The sequence below is a fragment of the Convolutriloba macropyga genome, chromosome 1 (genome assembly GCF_964194025.1).
Source record: "Convolutriloba macropyga chromosome 1, txConMacr16.3, whole genome shotgun sequence".
In the NCBI taxonomy this organism is placed as follows: Eukaryota; Metazoa; Xenacoelomorpha; order Acoela; family Convolutidae; genus Convolutriloba; species Convolutriloba macropyga.
The window spans coordinates 22,638,591-22,654,975 of NC_134468.1; the positions used below are offsets into that span (position 1 = coordinate 22,638,591).

Below are 16,385 nucleotides of genomic sequence, written 5' to 3' on the forward strand. Positions count from 1 at the left end.
AGGCACAATTTGGGTAATTTGAGCTCGCTGACGTTTTCCAGTTCTCTTGAAGGGCTGCAAGACCTTGTTCAAAGTTTGCGACAAGCTTGTAAAAGTGTTGAGAAAGCAGCAAACTTTTCTGTTTGATAGATTCACTAATAAAAGGGAAAACTGTTCCTTTTGAGGAGGTTAGGTGCTATTAGACATAATGTGTTAATCCTATTATTATGTTGTTTTTATCAAATTATTTAATGTTATAGACGGCCATTTTCATATTTTAAGTGCAAAATTTACATTTACGATTTAAATACCGCTTTTTATGGAGAAATCAGAGAGAATGGAAATAAATTGTGAGATGATGAAGTGACGGGATGAGGTAAGTGATTAGTGGTTTTGATCATAATTTAATGTTCTATTTCAGGTTTATGAGGTGACAATTCAGCTTATCTGTTTAGAGGACACAAATTGTCAGTCAAACTGATTTATCGCCCCGCAAACTTTAAGAAAAGGGAGGGTTGATAGCGTGACAATCGCTCTTCTGAGTGTTTATGCTCAGTGGTATCAGCCATCGTATAAATTAGTTAAAAGGTAAAAGGATGGTGGAGCTGAAGAATCCCGACATTCCTTTCGACAGTACTGAGATCGACAACAAGCTATTCGTCATTCCAGCCCTAGTGGTCGGAGGAATCATCTGTGAGTAATCGGGAAAACTGCTACATTTCAATGTATAAATTGACAAGATGATGCTGCCACCAGTAGCACAGATGCTATCATTTAGTTGAAGTTTTATAAAACTCGATATTACCCACTTCTCAAATGTTTGTCTAAAAATAATTTTTGTAGTTTTTTTTATAGCTGTGAAGCGATAGTGAGGTCATTATTGGTCTCATCGTGGGTTTTTGTTTAATTCGTTGTCTTCATCGATTTCTGTTAAGATCCTTTATCACGCGTCTAGAGGTCTAAGTGATTTTTTCAATGACTGCCTAAACTCGGCAGCTAAATTTGTTTGCGTGACGTCATCTGCTACTGCAATCTGTATGGATTTGAAGTCAATCGCGTGATAATGTTTTGTGAATACATGAGTCACCTCATTCAATGAAACGACGCTCAATAAAACTACACTAATTGAGATTCAATAGATGTCACGCAAGCCAAATAATTATAGGCCTGTATTGCTAGAAAAATATATGGAGTTTGATTTGATTTTAATAATCGAATATCTGCGAGCACTGAGGGCGTGAAAAATGAAATTCCTTGTGAAATTCATAGTACCAATCAGGTTATCCCCCCCCCCACTGCAGCAGGCTGCAGTTGATTAGAGCTCCCACTAGCCGTTCGAGAGCAACTCTTCCAACGTTAGGCGGTTATTGTTTCCGAATGTGAAAGTATCTATTTACATTATTTTGTAGCTCGAGGCAGACTGTTGGTTCTGTCCATTTTTAAGTTGATTGTTGGCATGTCATGACTCCTATTGGCTACATACTTAATCTGAATATTGTTTAGAATCTTCAATTTTTTGCAGTCTTTTAATGTATTTGCTCTCAAAAGAATTTTCGAGTCTTTCCCATTATAGCCCCCCCCCCCCCCCCCAGCTTAGTGGTCAGATAACCTATAGCCCCCCCCCCCAATCATGGTAAATATACCATAATGAGGGGGCTATAATTTCATGGGGGGGGGCTATAATGGAAAAGACCCGAATTTTCAAGCAATCATTGGAGCCTTGTGTATCTTTATCCAAAATTTGGTTTTTGCCTTTTCGAGTGACTTTTGCTTTCTTTTTTTTTAAGTTTTCAGTGGTCTAAATTTCTCTTATAAGCAGCTGAACTCAATGGGTAGTTTACTACTAAAAGTCAAGAGTTAGCGAGCGTTTTGCAGCCAGTATAGCCTGTGACATACTGTCGACAACACAAAATTACCCTGAAAATCAAATATTAAATGATACACACTGATGAGTTTTTTGTACTGCAGTCTTTCAAAGCAATTGGAGTTTATTTCCGGCAATCTGCAATCTAATTTATAAAATTTAATGTTTTACGGGCATTTATTCTTTTTGTCGACCCACTCGTTAATATGCAAATGAATTAGACGTTTTTTGTCGTTTGTACTACTTATTCATCTGATCGGTATTCGAAATTTATTGAGAATTCTATTGTCTGGTTGGAAAAACTTCTGCTTTTTTGCTTGTTCTCTAAAAATAGTGGGATTTTTTAGCAGCGTCATGTTAACAGATATCTCGGACCCTTTTTCAAAATTGGAATGCTTCTTGCTTAAGGAATGAGTTTTTGCTTAGAGTTTTTGATCTTGCTCTTTTTTCTAGCCCCCAAAGTTAAGGCCATGAAGAAATGGGAATTTAGAAATTAATATTTGAAGTAGTTGGAGAGCACTTAATAAATTTAACGTTGGCTTTTTCAGTAGCTGTACGTTTTTGATAAATCTATGGGCAGACGTCTCTTAATTATTAATTTCGTTATGAGTTTGTAGTTGAAATAATAAATATACGTTTCTTTGAGCGATAATTTATGATTGCACTCATAGTTTCATATGTTTTGTCTATTTTTGCTGTTTTAATAAATCATTTGATGCTTTGTTTGTTTGTTCGGGAGTGGTTCTCAAAAACTGATGTCATTGTTGTCATAATTTCCAATGGTCTGCAACTACAATTTTAAAATTTTATTCTGTGAAGTGTTGGCTTATCTGCTCAATCTACTGTGTTTTAGCCTACTGTCTCTACACAATTTTATCGAACCTTGCGGAAAAGAAACGTCTAAAGGAAGAAAAGCGGAAAATGAAGGCGGAGAGGAAAACGAAAAAAGCCAAATAACCATTACTCCTCAGCTCTCCCAACTAGCCATACAAGTTAATCTTCTTTTACTTACGGTTCTGGTGGTGTTGTTGTTGGTGGTACTGTTGCTATTGAGAGGCTTCTTGTGCCTGGTATTATCGTGCTTTCTCATACGCTATTCGACGCTTTACAGTCACCGGATGTTTTGCAAAAAAATATATAATTAAGCGTTTTTCCATTCGTTGTTGCATATTTAATTGACTCGTTCTCGCTTTCCTTTCAATCACCTCACTTCATTATTAAATGGTAAAATTTTCACTTGGATTAATCTGACTGTTAGTTTTACTATTGTTATTGTTTTGGTGCCAATTTGACGCTTCGTTGCCAGTATCACAAAAATCTGAAAATTGGCTGTTAGAAACTATTTCGATATACAAATGTTAATGGCATTATTTACTTGGAATTTAAAACTTGTAGCACTATTTGTAAATTACTCTAATTTTTTAATGTCTCACTTGTGCTATTAGTTCTGGCAAATACGTTTTAGGTTCTGGTTGGAGAAAGCTTAACTATTCAAGCCAGCTAAATCTGTTTGTTTATACGCGCGCTTATTTGAATACAAATGCGGTGTTTATTGTAAATTTAACTATAATTTAATCATTTTTCTTTGCTAGGGATCAAGAAATATGCGCTATCTACCAGCTTTGGTCGCTTTTTTGAACTAGAAGAAAGTCATTTTTTAAATAGAAAAGGGCCTTATACCAATTAAAATGAAATCGCATTAGTGTGCTTGAATATTTGGTTTCTAAATGACGTTGGGATTGAGATGACATTATTTTTCAACATGCTAACAAAAAACTCATGGAGTGTGAAGAATACATAATTTTGATTTTTTTTTTGCATTAAGATAGCATCTCGTTCCTCATTTTTCGCCAATACAGAATTCAGCAATTCTGTTAAACTGGATCTGATATCCTCGACAAATACGCAATTGTCGACGAAAAATAGAACGTAAGCATGTGCGCATTGGAAGCATTTGAAAATTAGTAAGTGCATGTCTACTTTTTGTTAGAACTCTCTTTATAACAAAAGTATTTTTTTGCAGTTTTCGATTGTATGTAATTTTATCAACGTGAGGCCTTTTGATTTCAGTTTACTTGTAGCACATTGTTGAAGTCGGAAACCTTCATTTCGTGTAGAGCCTTATCTACACTTTGTCGCTTTTTTCAGGATCATCTAAAGGAAGAGCATGTAAGAGTTTTTTTTCCCTAACTAATACTTCCTTCGGAAATATTTTCATTTGGAACAGAGTACTCCCAGGTTTGTTCTGAACTTGATGCAATCGAATGCTGTTTGCTCAAGAAATTGTAGCTTTTGAAGTAGTATAATTTGTCGATAAGTTTTGAACAAAGAAATGGCTTATTATTTGTGCAATTTTGTTCAGAAAATATATAGATATATTATTGAACTTCACATATGTAGGTGCTCTATTAACCTCACCTAAGTAATTAAAAACTTTTTTTTGCATAAAATTTTATTTCATAAATTTTCAATGAGCCACAATGAAGTGTGGTTCAACGTTCGCCAGAACAATTGTATCTTTTGAGCAATTTTTCGCTTTTTTGCGTAGTCCAGGTCTCAATTATACTTAATTAATTGATCTCCAAACTAAGCTAGTGGGCCTCACAGCCGGTGGAAAGCTCCCAGAAGACTATCCTCTCGCTCAATAGCAACTTCTTTACCGATGCAGGCTTAAATAGCTGTTTTCCGAGTGTTTATATCAGAATGTTTTTTACTGTTATTCGAAAACTGAATAAACTGGTCAGCCGAGGGCAATAAGTTGATCAGAAATTCTTGAAACCCATTAAGTTCTCTGGAAACAAGTGCATTGTGTGAAAGACCATTTTTGTAGTTTCTGATCATCCCTATTCGTCCCATCCGCCCCTCCTCACGATGCACCTTCCTTGAACTCGTCTGTGTAGGCGAAATTGTGTAGGACAATTTTTAGGTTTGAATAACCCCCTCATCTTAAGCCCTCCCAATTTTTGCCTCACTCATCCTGTAACGATAGGTTCCCTTGTATGAAGTTAGTGACCGTCGAAGTAAACCCCTGGCCAGACGTTTATTACAACAATGCAATGGACGTTAATCGTTTGATTTTTTAGTATTAGTCTGCTGCGCTCTTTAACTTTGAATACCTTTTCACTCAGGGTTAATCGTGAAAGTTTTCAAAGAGCGAGTGTTATACCAATGAGATATTTGTTCCGACCCCTCTTGAGGGGGCAGGAACTATATACTCAAATGGGTTTTTTTGTTCAGTCAATTTTGGCCGATCGATATATTAATCGTAGAGAGTTGAGACTGGTATCATTAGAAAGCTGGTCCAGCTTAGAATATGGAATTAAATTTTTTTTATTTCGTTTTTTACGAGGAGTTATCGAGGTTTAAACTTTTAAGAAAATAGAGTGAATTCCGTTGATTTTGTTCACATTGTCGGGAATTTTTTAACTAAAATTTCGCTAATTTTGCTGAAATTTGTTAAATTTTTTTAAGTGTTGATTTTATTTTTACAGACAAAAAAATATTGTTGGCTATTTTTCTTTCATTTTTTTGTCAAGAATTCTGGCTAAATATTTCAAAATTCTTTGAAATATTTAGCAAGAATTAGACTTTTTCATCAAAAACAGCACAAAATATTTTTCTGTGGTCCACTTTGATTAAATTTGCAGGAAGTACACCCAAACACCACTAACGCAACCTTCGTAGACTCAGTTGGGAACTATTTCTACTTCAACTTGTAGCTTAGTGTCAGCAATGAAAGAATGCTTCTTCTTCCTTTTAATTTTAAATTTAATCTTTATTGCGGTTTTACACCTTAAGTTATGGTTTTCTGGCTTTGATACTACTAGTTTTCACATTTTTTTTTTATTTTCAGTCATTTGCCCATTTTTGACAATTTAATAGTTTTGTCACATTATCAGGCTATTGACAGCTCAAATGTCAGATTATTGGCAATCAAAATAAAGCACAATAGATAATATCAAGATCCTAGAGGATATAGACTCTTTTTAACGGCTTCGACAATACTTTCTCGAAGAAATGAATTGAATTTTCTAATTTTGTCTTTAACTGTCGTTTTTACTTTGTCTTTTTAGTCGCATGAAATTTCTTGTACAATTGAAAAGTTTCATTGGCTTTAATGGAAGAATAGATGGGCAAATATTCTGATATTAGTAGATAGCTGATGGCTTTCATGACTTTGAAAACATTTGTTTTCCAAAATTAAAATAAACACTTTTTAACTTCGCAATTTTGTTCCTTTTATTGTCTGTTACCTAGTCTCGTTAATTACAGGCCAAATATGACAACATTGTTGTCAAGATAAGGTGTCAAAGGGATTGTTGTCACAAAATCTAATGTTTTTAAAGAATTCGTTATGACTACTTGCTTCGACACGGGTTTTTCAAAAAAAAAAATAAATCTTTTGGTTTTTGTCATATTTTACGTTCCTTTTGTACACGTAGGATATATTCTGGATAATTGGAGGTCTCATGCGCTTCATTTGGAAGAATAAATGAACCTATTTAATCCTTTCCTTTTGTAATTAATGGCTTTCATGGCTATGGAAATGATTCTTTTTTCGAAAAAAAACAAGTTTTATTTTTGCTTTTTCTCTTTTTCGTCGACTTGTTACCTGATCTCATTAATGAGAGGTCACATAATGCATTATCGGTGTTCGACGAAGGTGCAATCAAACATATTTTGAGGGCCAAAGAAAGGGTTTACGGCTTCGAAAGCGTTTTCTGGCAAAATTTAATTGATTTTTTGTTTGTTGTCTATTTGTTGTTCTTTTTGTAACCGCATAAAAATTGAATAAAGACAGCTCTTAATTCGCATCTTTAGAAGCACTGGTAATTTTAAACCTATGAGATACCTTAGTTGATTTCTAATGGTTTTCCTTATTTTTAAATTAATTGTTTTAAAGAGAAATAAGCGAATTTTTCAATTGAACTGTTTTTAATCTTTATTGTCTATTTGTCACCAAGCCTTATTATGGACTGCTCCCATATCTTATCTGGTGATTTACAAGTTATTTTGTTCAGTTTCAGTATTATCTAACGCTATTTTGACTTCGCTATTAAGTTTTGTTTTTTAAAACTGACTTAATTTTTTTGATATTTAGTGTTTGATGTTGTTTGATTTTGCTGTTCGTCTTGACTCGCTTTCTTAATATTGGCATATTTCATGAATCTAATGCATCATTTTGTGCTGCACTGAGTTATTTGCTTTGGGGGCTATCTTTTTGTTCATACACCATTTTTTTTTTTGAAAAAAACTTGAATTTTGAGGGTTTTCTATCTGTTCCTCATTTGGTAGACAATTATGGCAAAATTGTGGATGAGCGGGGTCGGAACCTTATGTGCGATCGCACAGTACCGAGCCTCCTTGTTAATTTAATAAAGTAATGTTGTTTTGACTTGGAATCTGCTTTGGCAGTTAGGAATCTGTTTTTATTTTAAATGTATTTCGTTTTTCGAAGCCATTGTTGGCATTCGATCATACTTTATACCTCTAGAGGTAGAGAAGAAAAGAAGTTCTATCAATGAAGAAGCTACCATTTGAAGCTCCTGAAAGACTCTTTTCAACGATATAGCTTTAAGAAACAGAGGTTGTTATTAATTGCTCTCAAGGGAAATTGAAGCTGTTATTGTAAACGGATGTTTCTTTTTATGCAAAATTTTTGCCTGATCGTTTTGTTCTAGAACATTTTTTCAATACCACTTTTTGAGTAATTATTAAATAAACTTTAATTTACTTTAATTTTTCACGCTTTTCTTGTTGGTTTTCGCTTGACCTAAATTGTTCTTATTCAGAAAGTTAATTATTTAGGCTAAAGCCTTATCTGAATCAAATTGCCCGGGCTGTTGTTTGAGAGCAATTTGTCCGACGTTAAAGTGTTCATGTTCATATTGGAAAGTTTCAATCCCATTAAGCACATAGGTAAATTTTTTTACAAAGATCTTTTAAGAATTAAAAGAATCTTTAAGAAATACAAAGATCTTTTTAATTTATTTCAAATACTGTCATTCTGGCATTTTTTAACCTATAACAACTCTAAGCCAGCAAAACATTTTTTCAAACCATTTCAAATTTCTTTCGAATTAAGTACTCTTGACGGAAAGTAATTTCCTTTCCAATTTTTGACCTTGTACTTTTTTCTTGGCTCTTATTCTTTTGTTCATTTGTAGTGAGTGGTGAGTTCCAATTTGTAGTGCGTAAACAACGCAGTTTCTGGAATTGTTAACAAAGAGACACCATCTTTAAATACCACCAAGTTTCAGCACAGTTTTCAATCTGAATGCGCTTTTTGTAAGTATTTTATCATCAAATTAATGTCGACTATTATTCAGTACCGTCATACTGCGCGTGGAGACGTTTATTTGGCCTTGTTGGAGCCGTTGTTGTGCTGGCGCTGTTGGAATAAGAACTCTAGCTAACTCAAACTAAGTGACTAAATAATATTTATTATGCTTCGCTTAGATCTATGCTTGTTGGTGTTAAATGAATAGGCCTGACCTTCTTACAGTTTACTTGTGAAATTTTGATTTTTTCCACGAAGTGATTTTTTCTATAAACAAGGAGGCGCGGTAATGTGTGTTCGCACATAATGTTCCGACCCCTCTTCTCAGCCACAGTTTTGGTTTTGACTTAGTTGTCGACCAAATGAGGAAGAGATAGAAAACTTTCAAAAGTTCATGAATTGTTTGAAAATAAATAATTGACGTATCGAGTTAAAAAAAATGCTCTAAATTTAAATTACTTATAAATAAATAATAACTCAAAAAGTCAATTAAAATCGAAAAGTCATTGAAATTTTTCGAGAAAAGGGATTTGAAGCATTTAAAATTATAATATATTCAATAAAAACAGAAATACTATCAATTGCGTCTCCTTTCAACGTCTTCAATGTGATATTTGACTTGTCATCAAAATAATAATTCGACAAGTCAGCAAAAAGCGCGCAAAAATAAGAAAACGTGAAAAAAATAAAACACTCTATTTCACTCTAAATATAATGAGATCTCTCGCGTTGCCGAGACTACGCTACAACGTGATAGAAAAAAGATGAAAAGAGGCAAAGCTAAAATAAAACTAGTAAAATTTTTAAAGCAATTTTTTCAAACCCTTAGTCATAACAACCATAGTCTTTCAACTACAAAAATAGTAGATAGCTAAACTTGTTACTACTTAGGAAGCCAATTGGACCTGTTATTAGTGAGACTAAGTCAAGACTTCAAAATAACAACGAATACAAGTAGAACTCACACAAAATTCTACAAACCGTTTTTTACCAGTGTTCAAGCCGCAAAAACCATAAACTTTTCGCTGAAATTATAATGTATGCTCATTTGCTTCCCGTTGCACTTGTTATTGATGGATCATTAATTGAGGTTTGATTTGAAAGTATTCTGCTCTGTAATTCATTTAAAAACAAAAAAAAGGCACAGCGCTCCATTACAATCCGTATTTTTCACAATTAGACCGAAACTATTCTTGTTATTGCTGCTCGTCTATTTGAACATATAATTGTTCCAAATGTTAGCAATATAGCTAATTTGACAAAAAATAGTCAATATGTCATATAATTGAAGTTTGAATAATTATCGAGTTATATTAGCCAAAAACGTTAGGTATCAACTGAAAGCATTGGTCAGTTTCTTTGCCAGCTTCGTAGATAGTGAAGTACAATTTTGAATTAGACAAAGTCACAAGACAACAAAAAGAGCAAATGCTAACAAACTGATGAATTCATTAACGATTTTAAGAAAACATTTTGTCGGAGCCATTGAAATTATGAGCTCTACTGAGAAAACACAATTTTTTTTCTGTTCCTCTTTTGAACTTAAAGAGGACCTCTCATTAAGTGAACCTCAAAATGAAACCAGGCTTGCCTTAATATGGGATAAAAAAAGTCCGATAAATTTTTTAAAATGGACTGCAAAAACAATGCTAATTATTTTTCCTTGCAAAATGAACGCCCAGACCAAAACTGGACCTGCTATCGTGGCGCAGATGTTATGAAGTGTCCCTGTTCCAAATATTTGCGTAAAAGATATTTTTGCCGACGAAAATACCGATTTGTAAGGAAGTTTTTGCTAATATCGAAGTTTTCGATGGTTTTAAATGCCGATTTAGCAAAAGGCCGTCAAGTTATTAGGTCCAGAAGACTTTCTTAGCAATGTGAGGTTAAATAGCCCTTATTTGAGTACACAGAGAGTGTGCCAGCAGTTCTTTTGTCTACACTACCGGTCAGTTTGGACGAAGTGTGTTACAGAAGCTTTTTTTGTGCCATTTGAAGCATTTAAAATTATAATATATTCAATAAAAACAGAAATACTATCAATTGCGTCTCCTGTCAACGTCTTCAATGTGATATTTGACTTGTCATCAAAATAATAATTCGACAAGTCAGCAAAAAGCGCGCAAAAATAAGAAAACGTGAAAAAAATAAAACACTATTTCACTCTAAATATAATGAGATCTCTCTCGTTGCCGAGACTACGCTACAACGTGATAGAAAAAAGATGAAAAGAGGCAAAGCTAAAATAAAACTAGTAATATTTTTAAAGCAATTTTTTTCAAACTCTTAGTCATAACAACCATAATCTTTCAACTACAAAAATAGTAGATAGCTAAATTTGTTACTACTTAGGAAGCCTATTGGACCTGTTATTAGTGAGACTAAGTCAAGACTTCAAAATAACAACGAATACAAGTAGAACTCACACAAAATTCTACAAACCGTTTTTTACCAGTGTTCAAGCCGCAAAAACCATAAACTTTTCGCTGAAATTATAATGTATGCTCATTTGCTTCCCGTTGCACTTGTTATTAATGGATCCTTAATTGAGGTTTGATTTGAAAGTATTCTGCTCTGTAATTCATTTAAAAACAAAAAAAGGCAAAAAAGACAAAAAAAGGCACAGCGCTCCATTACAATCCGAATTTTTCACAATTAGACCGAAACTATTCTTGTTATTGCTGCTCGTCTATTTAAACAGATAATTGTTCCAAATGTTAGCAATATAGCTAATTTGACAAAAAATAGTCAATATGTCATATAATTGAAGTTTGAATAATTATCGAGTTATATTAGCCAAAAACGTTAGGTATCAACTGAAAGCATTGGTCAGTTTCTTTGCCAGCTTCGTAGTTGGTGAAGTACAATTTTGAATTAGACAAAGTCAAAAAACAACAAAAAGAGCAAATGCTAACAAACTGATGAATTCATTAACGATTTTAAGAAAACATTTTGTCGGAGCCATTGAAATTATGAGCTCTACTGAGAAAACACAAATTTTTTTCTGTTCCTCTTTTGAACTTAAAGAGGACCTCTCATTAAGTGAACCTCAAAATGAAACCAGGCTTGTCTTAATATGGGATAAAAAAAGTCCGATAAATTTTTTAAAATGGACTGCAAAAACAATGCTAATTATTTTTCATTGCAAAATGAACGCCCAGACCAAAACTGGACCTGCTATCGTGGCGCAGATGTTATGAAGTGTCCCTGTTCCAAATATTTGCGTAAAAGATATTTTTGCCGACGAAAATACCGATTTGTAAGGAAGTTTTTGCTAATATCGAAGTTTTCGATGGTTTTAAATGCCGATTTAGCAAAAGGCCGTCAAGTTATTAGGTCCAGAAGACTTTCTTAGCAATGTGAGGTTAAATAGCCCTTATTTGAGTAAACAGAGAGTGTGCCAGCAGTTCTTTTGTCTACACTACCGGTGAATTTTTCGACGAAGTGTGTTACAGAAGCTTTTTTTGTGCCATTTTGTAATAAAAAAAAATGAAAAAAATTGCTCAATTTTTTTTCAAAACTTAGACCAAGCAATTCAGTTTGTTCAAGCTTTTCAGCAACTCTTTTCCTACTTATTTTATGTAAAACCAGTGAGACTATCGTTAACATTTGATCGTAATTTTCAAAGCAAAATTGATCAAAATTGAAAAAGTGAAGAAAACAACTGAAGTGATGCTAACGTCCACAAATCTTTAAACCTCTGTAACTGCTCGGAAAAATCGAAATTCAAAATAATAATTTCATTTTTGACGCACATTTCAAGCTGTCTAATGGTACCACTCATAACTATGTGCAATGAATATATCGATCGGCGAAAATTGACTAAACAAAAAAAACAGTTCATCTGAACTCAATTTAAAAACAAAAACTTCATCAACATGGCATGTTTGATATAGAAAAATATAGGAAAAATTTCAAGATAAAAATGCAAATGACAATAAGTTTCACATAATCGCAATACAGTTCGTGTTGATGATCTACTCTGTTTTTAATGAATTTTCGACAATTTATTGTTTATATTTGAGATCGAAGATTTTTTGCAAATGAAAGATACTCGAATCAGAAAAAAATTCTTGAATTTTTTTTGATTTGAACAAAAATTCATAATTTGACTTTTGAAAATCATGGTAGCAGTTTATATTAAATTTGTTTTCCTTGAATTGAACTTGGGATTTTTGAAAACATAATTTAAAAATTTTAATTTTCTTGACAAATACAAAAAAACTAGCTTTTTTGAGTGTAGCTTCTGATTTGTACCATTTCTTCAACCGACTTAAATTGCAAGGTCTCGAGGCATCCTACTGCTCAATAGCAATGTGACTTAGCGTAAACAGTACAGGAATCATAATAATATTTAGCTTTTAATAAGAAAGACTGAAACTTGATTCAGCAAAAATAAACAAAGATACTTGCTCGAATACTCACTTCTCCTCTGCTTGATTAAGAGTTTGAATTTACAATTAGGAAATTCTTCGCCTCTCCTATTTATGCATGTTTAACATTTATTATACATCAGTAAAGTGTCTGTTTTCCAGCATTTCCCTTGAGTTATTGGCTACATGGGTTGTTTTTGATTTTTTAGGGAAGCCATTCTAAATGTGATTTCTAGAATCCTGCCTTGCTAAAAATATGTAAATTTTTATTGGCAATTTGCGGAAAAATTTTTATTGGTAATTTAGAGGGGTGCAAAAAATAATTTTTCATGTAGGACGGGAGGCTAGCAGAAAATGCCTTTAAGAATCGATCCCTGGTTGGGATGAAATCATTTTAGCACAAATTATGCACTTTAATGATACTACTGTCTCTTATTTTAGCGGAAGAAGCTTTATTGAAACCAGACATATAAATTAGGTAAATTCTCAATTGTTCGGAGGGGTGTGACTGTTAAACGGGTTTTCCTTCGGGTCTAGCCCCCAGAAAGGCATCTATATAAATGCTCATTTCAATAAGCAATCGCTCTTGTTAGCTACCGAGACCATCATGACCATAAAGAGGGAACGTGCGTCATACTTCCCTGAGGAGGGTGTTGATGCTAATTCGTTCTGCATTAGAATAGTCTCGGTTACATTATAAACATGTACTAGCTACTTCAGTTTTAATATACCAGACAACTTGGTTAGAAATGGGGCAATGATGTAGAGCAACATTCTGCGTCCCACGGCTATAACGGTTGATGAACTGATTTGCTCTGTGCAAGTAAGCGAGCAATATTTTAAACATTTTTGCGCGTCTTCAGATGGAATGTTTTGTGAAAATGGAAGAGAGTTGCAGATATCCTGATAGCAGCCATGTTTGATCGTCGATTAGTGGTTAGTTATATTTCTGTTTGAAAATTTTGGTCCTAAATTTGTAGATATGTAACATGTGTTATGACTATTCAGCGTTATGACTATTTCAGCTATTGAGAATTATTATCAATGCTGGGGAGGGGAGAGGGGGGGGGGGGGTTGGTTAAATCTTGTGCACCATGTGAAAAGTTGACCCCGAGCTGTTCACATTGATGTTAAATTGTATATAGTAAAAAGCGGGGTATTTAAGAGCCGACGAAAGTTGCTGAAGTTATCGAATTTTAGGGATCCTGATTTTATCGTTGATTGTAATAACTCAACTCTTCAATATATATCTTACAATAATTGATGGAAATATGCCCGCTCTATCTATTATAAGGCTTTTAAGGGACTCTTAAAACTAATGAGTCCAAACTCTGACTACTGCTGTAACGTGGAACTTCTAGGGTTTGAATTGCAACGCAAATCTGATTGAGGATTGTACAAATTTCTGCGGTCATAGTTTTGTCACCACCGCCTTCCTTTTACGGATTTCTTAACCCAAATTTGTCGAGAACAGGGTAGCAAAAAGCGGATGAAAATCGGTGACGCATATAATTTTGATTGGCATAGATCAGCTTCTGATAGGAAAATTACGTTAAATTGTAGATGGACTGGTATCTACATGACGCTGCATAACAGACAGAGCAGGCTCATTATCATGAATTAAAATACGATATAGATTGCAGTGTTGTGTCAATGAAACCCGTCGTCACGTTATTGATATGTTTGTGTTCAGAACTTGAGTGGAATTGACAGTGACGCTGAGTTGGAGGGAACAAGTGGGGGTGGTGGTGGGGTTGGAAACAGCAGATGGCAGCCACTTACCACTGTCTCGGGAGACTTGGTCGAACAGGTACGTAAGGAAATGCGTGATATGCTAATCGTTTTGCATCGGAGCAGTCTCTTGCTACCAAAATAAATCTGGCTTCCGGAGTCAAATTGGTGCATGATGCAATCTTTCAGATACCTTAAGACACGTAGAGGGCACTGAGACCCTTCTGTTGGTCTTTATTTGATCTGACATGCTTTTTGTTCATGCGGGGTTATAACAAAAACAAAAGAGTTGACTCAACGATATTGTACGATTAAGGTTTTCTGTTCATATTACGTTTGTCTCCTTGCTTAAGATTTTGGTAAAAATTACCAACTAAATTAACAACTAAATTTTACTTACCAACCAGTAAAAATTACTTAGTAAAGCAAATTTATAAGACAAATTTTAGTAAAAATTTACTAAGTAAAGCAAATTTATCACTAATTTCCTTATCTTTTTCACCAGCTTTTCTGAAGTCTGATCTTAACTACCATTTTGCCTTTTCGTTGTTAAATATGGAGTAAAAAGGCTGCAATCAAACAGCTTGCATCAAATCGATATTTATTTCTGGTTGGCTCCCATGCACAAATGTTCAGTTCAAGATCAGCTCAGCGTATTCAATTTGTTTTGGAACAAAGTTTGAAGCATTTATTGTAGTCGTTTGTTTTTTTTTTCTCAGAAATTTCACTAGACCCCTCTTCTTTCACCAGACTCACTCTTTTTTTAAATGTCTTTTCGCTCCCCTGAGTTATTGGACGTTGCAAAAAAACCGCCGGAGGTGGATTTCTGTAGCTCTTGATTGCTGTGTAACTGTCTTAGAGCCTTAGTAGCGCCTAAATGTTCGATCACTGAAGCTGTTGAGGAAATAGTACTCCGTTATCAGTTTTATAGTTAATTTGGACTCTACAAGCATTTTTTGCCCCAGCCCCCTCCCACTGCATCTGGTCTCCTTAATCCTAAGCTAGCCCCTAGCCTGCGGTCGTGGGAAGATCGTCCGACGACAGTTGGTTATGTTTTGAATTTGATCAAATGTATCTGGTACAGTGCCAACTTTTAATAATGATAACTGAAATCGTCTTGAATAAATAAAGTTACAAAGATTAACATTAATAAGTATACACATAGTCGAGACTGGAGGAAAGCCTGCTGGAGGTTTGTTGAAGGCAGCCCAAGAGCCGCTAATTCAAGAATCAAAAGCATGAAAATTAAACAAAATATTGAACATCGTAAGAGTGAAGATGAACAAAATAAAACAAAATATGTATAACCAGATTGAACTTAAATATTTCTAGTCAAGCAATGCAGTACTGGACAGTACCCCCAAGCCGATGGGACAACTCTCAGCGCTCATGAGGATGAGCTGTCTAAATTTAGTTCTTGAATGATAACAATGACTTTCGAGTGCTCATTAAAGGCCCTGCAACAGGCAATTAAATATTCCTCTGAGAAGTCCATATTTAAAGATTTTACTTGCCAGCTCTAGTTTCCGTATTAGGAGGTTATAACGGCTCGTGCAATTATGCGTTTTTAATTGCTCTTGAACGAAGTTCATAGATATTATTGTAAACGTGTTCTTATTCAAATTTTTCGGCTGACCATTTTTGCGCTTTTCTTCTTTGATTTCTCTTTGACTTCTCAAGGGACTTTTTAAAGCTTTCGTTCTTCATTTTTGAGTGATCTCTGTTGTTCTCAAAGCGAAGTAAAGCCTGTTGCTAAAATAGGATTGAGTTCATCATATCAAAAAGGAGGGCCTGATAGACTGGGCAGTGCTTCTGGTTAAGGATTGGGAGGTCAATTGTTCGAATCCCATCGTTGTTAACTACTTTTGCACCCATAAAGAAAAATTGCTCCTGTCGTTCAAGAGCAATCCTCCCGACATTAGTCGGTTTATGTTTGAATATTTACTTTTAAAGCTTTTTTGGATTGCTATGTTTGGTTTTTTGAACATGTTTGAAAGACAAGATGTCCTAGATGCTACCGAGAGCTGTTGAGCGTTGTGTTTGTTTATTGGTGGAGATTTGATCCCGCTTTCTTTTGTTCTAGTTGAATAATACGTTTTACCTTGAGATTTTTACAAGTTTATTACAGACATTATATCAAGCAACTGATTGACAATTA

The 16,385-nt window shown here is 34.3% G+C and overlaps 2 protein-coding genes across 2 annotated transcripts in view; one reads left to right on the forward strand and one right to left on the reverse strand.

Moving 5' to 3' along the window:
- The window catches only part of LOC142336586 (activating molecule in BECN1-regulated autophagy protein 1-like), a 329,506-nt gene that overhangs the window by 209,090 nt on the left and 104,031 nt on the right, over positions 1–16,385 (reverse strand). The gene's annotated exons all lie outside the window — the stretch shown is intronic.
- Positions 13,339–16,385, forward strand: part of LOC142347233 (uncharacterized) — a 42,295-nt gene continuing 39,248 nt past the window's right edge. Inside the window, exons 1-2 of the mRNA XM_075398920.1 lie at positions 13,339–13,432; positions 14,190–14,306. Of these exons, the coding sequence (XP_075255035.1) occupies positions 13,412–13,432; positions 14,190–14,306 (138 nt within the window). The 5' untranslated portion in view covers positions 13,339–13,411. The remainder of the gene's footprint in view (positions 13,433–14,189; positions 14,307–16,385) is intronic.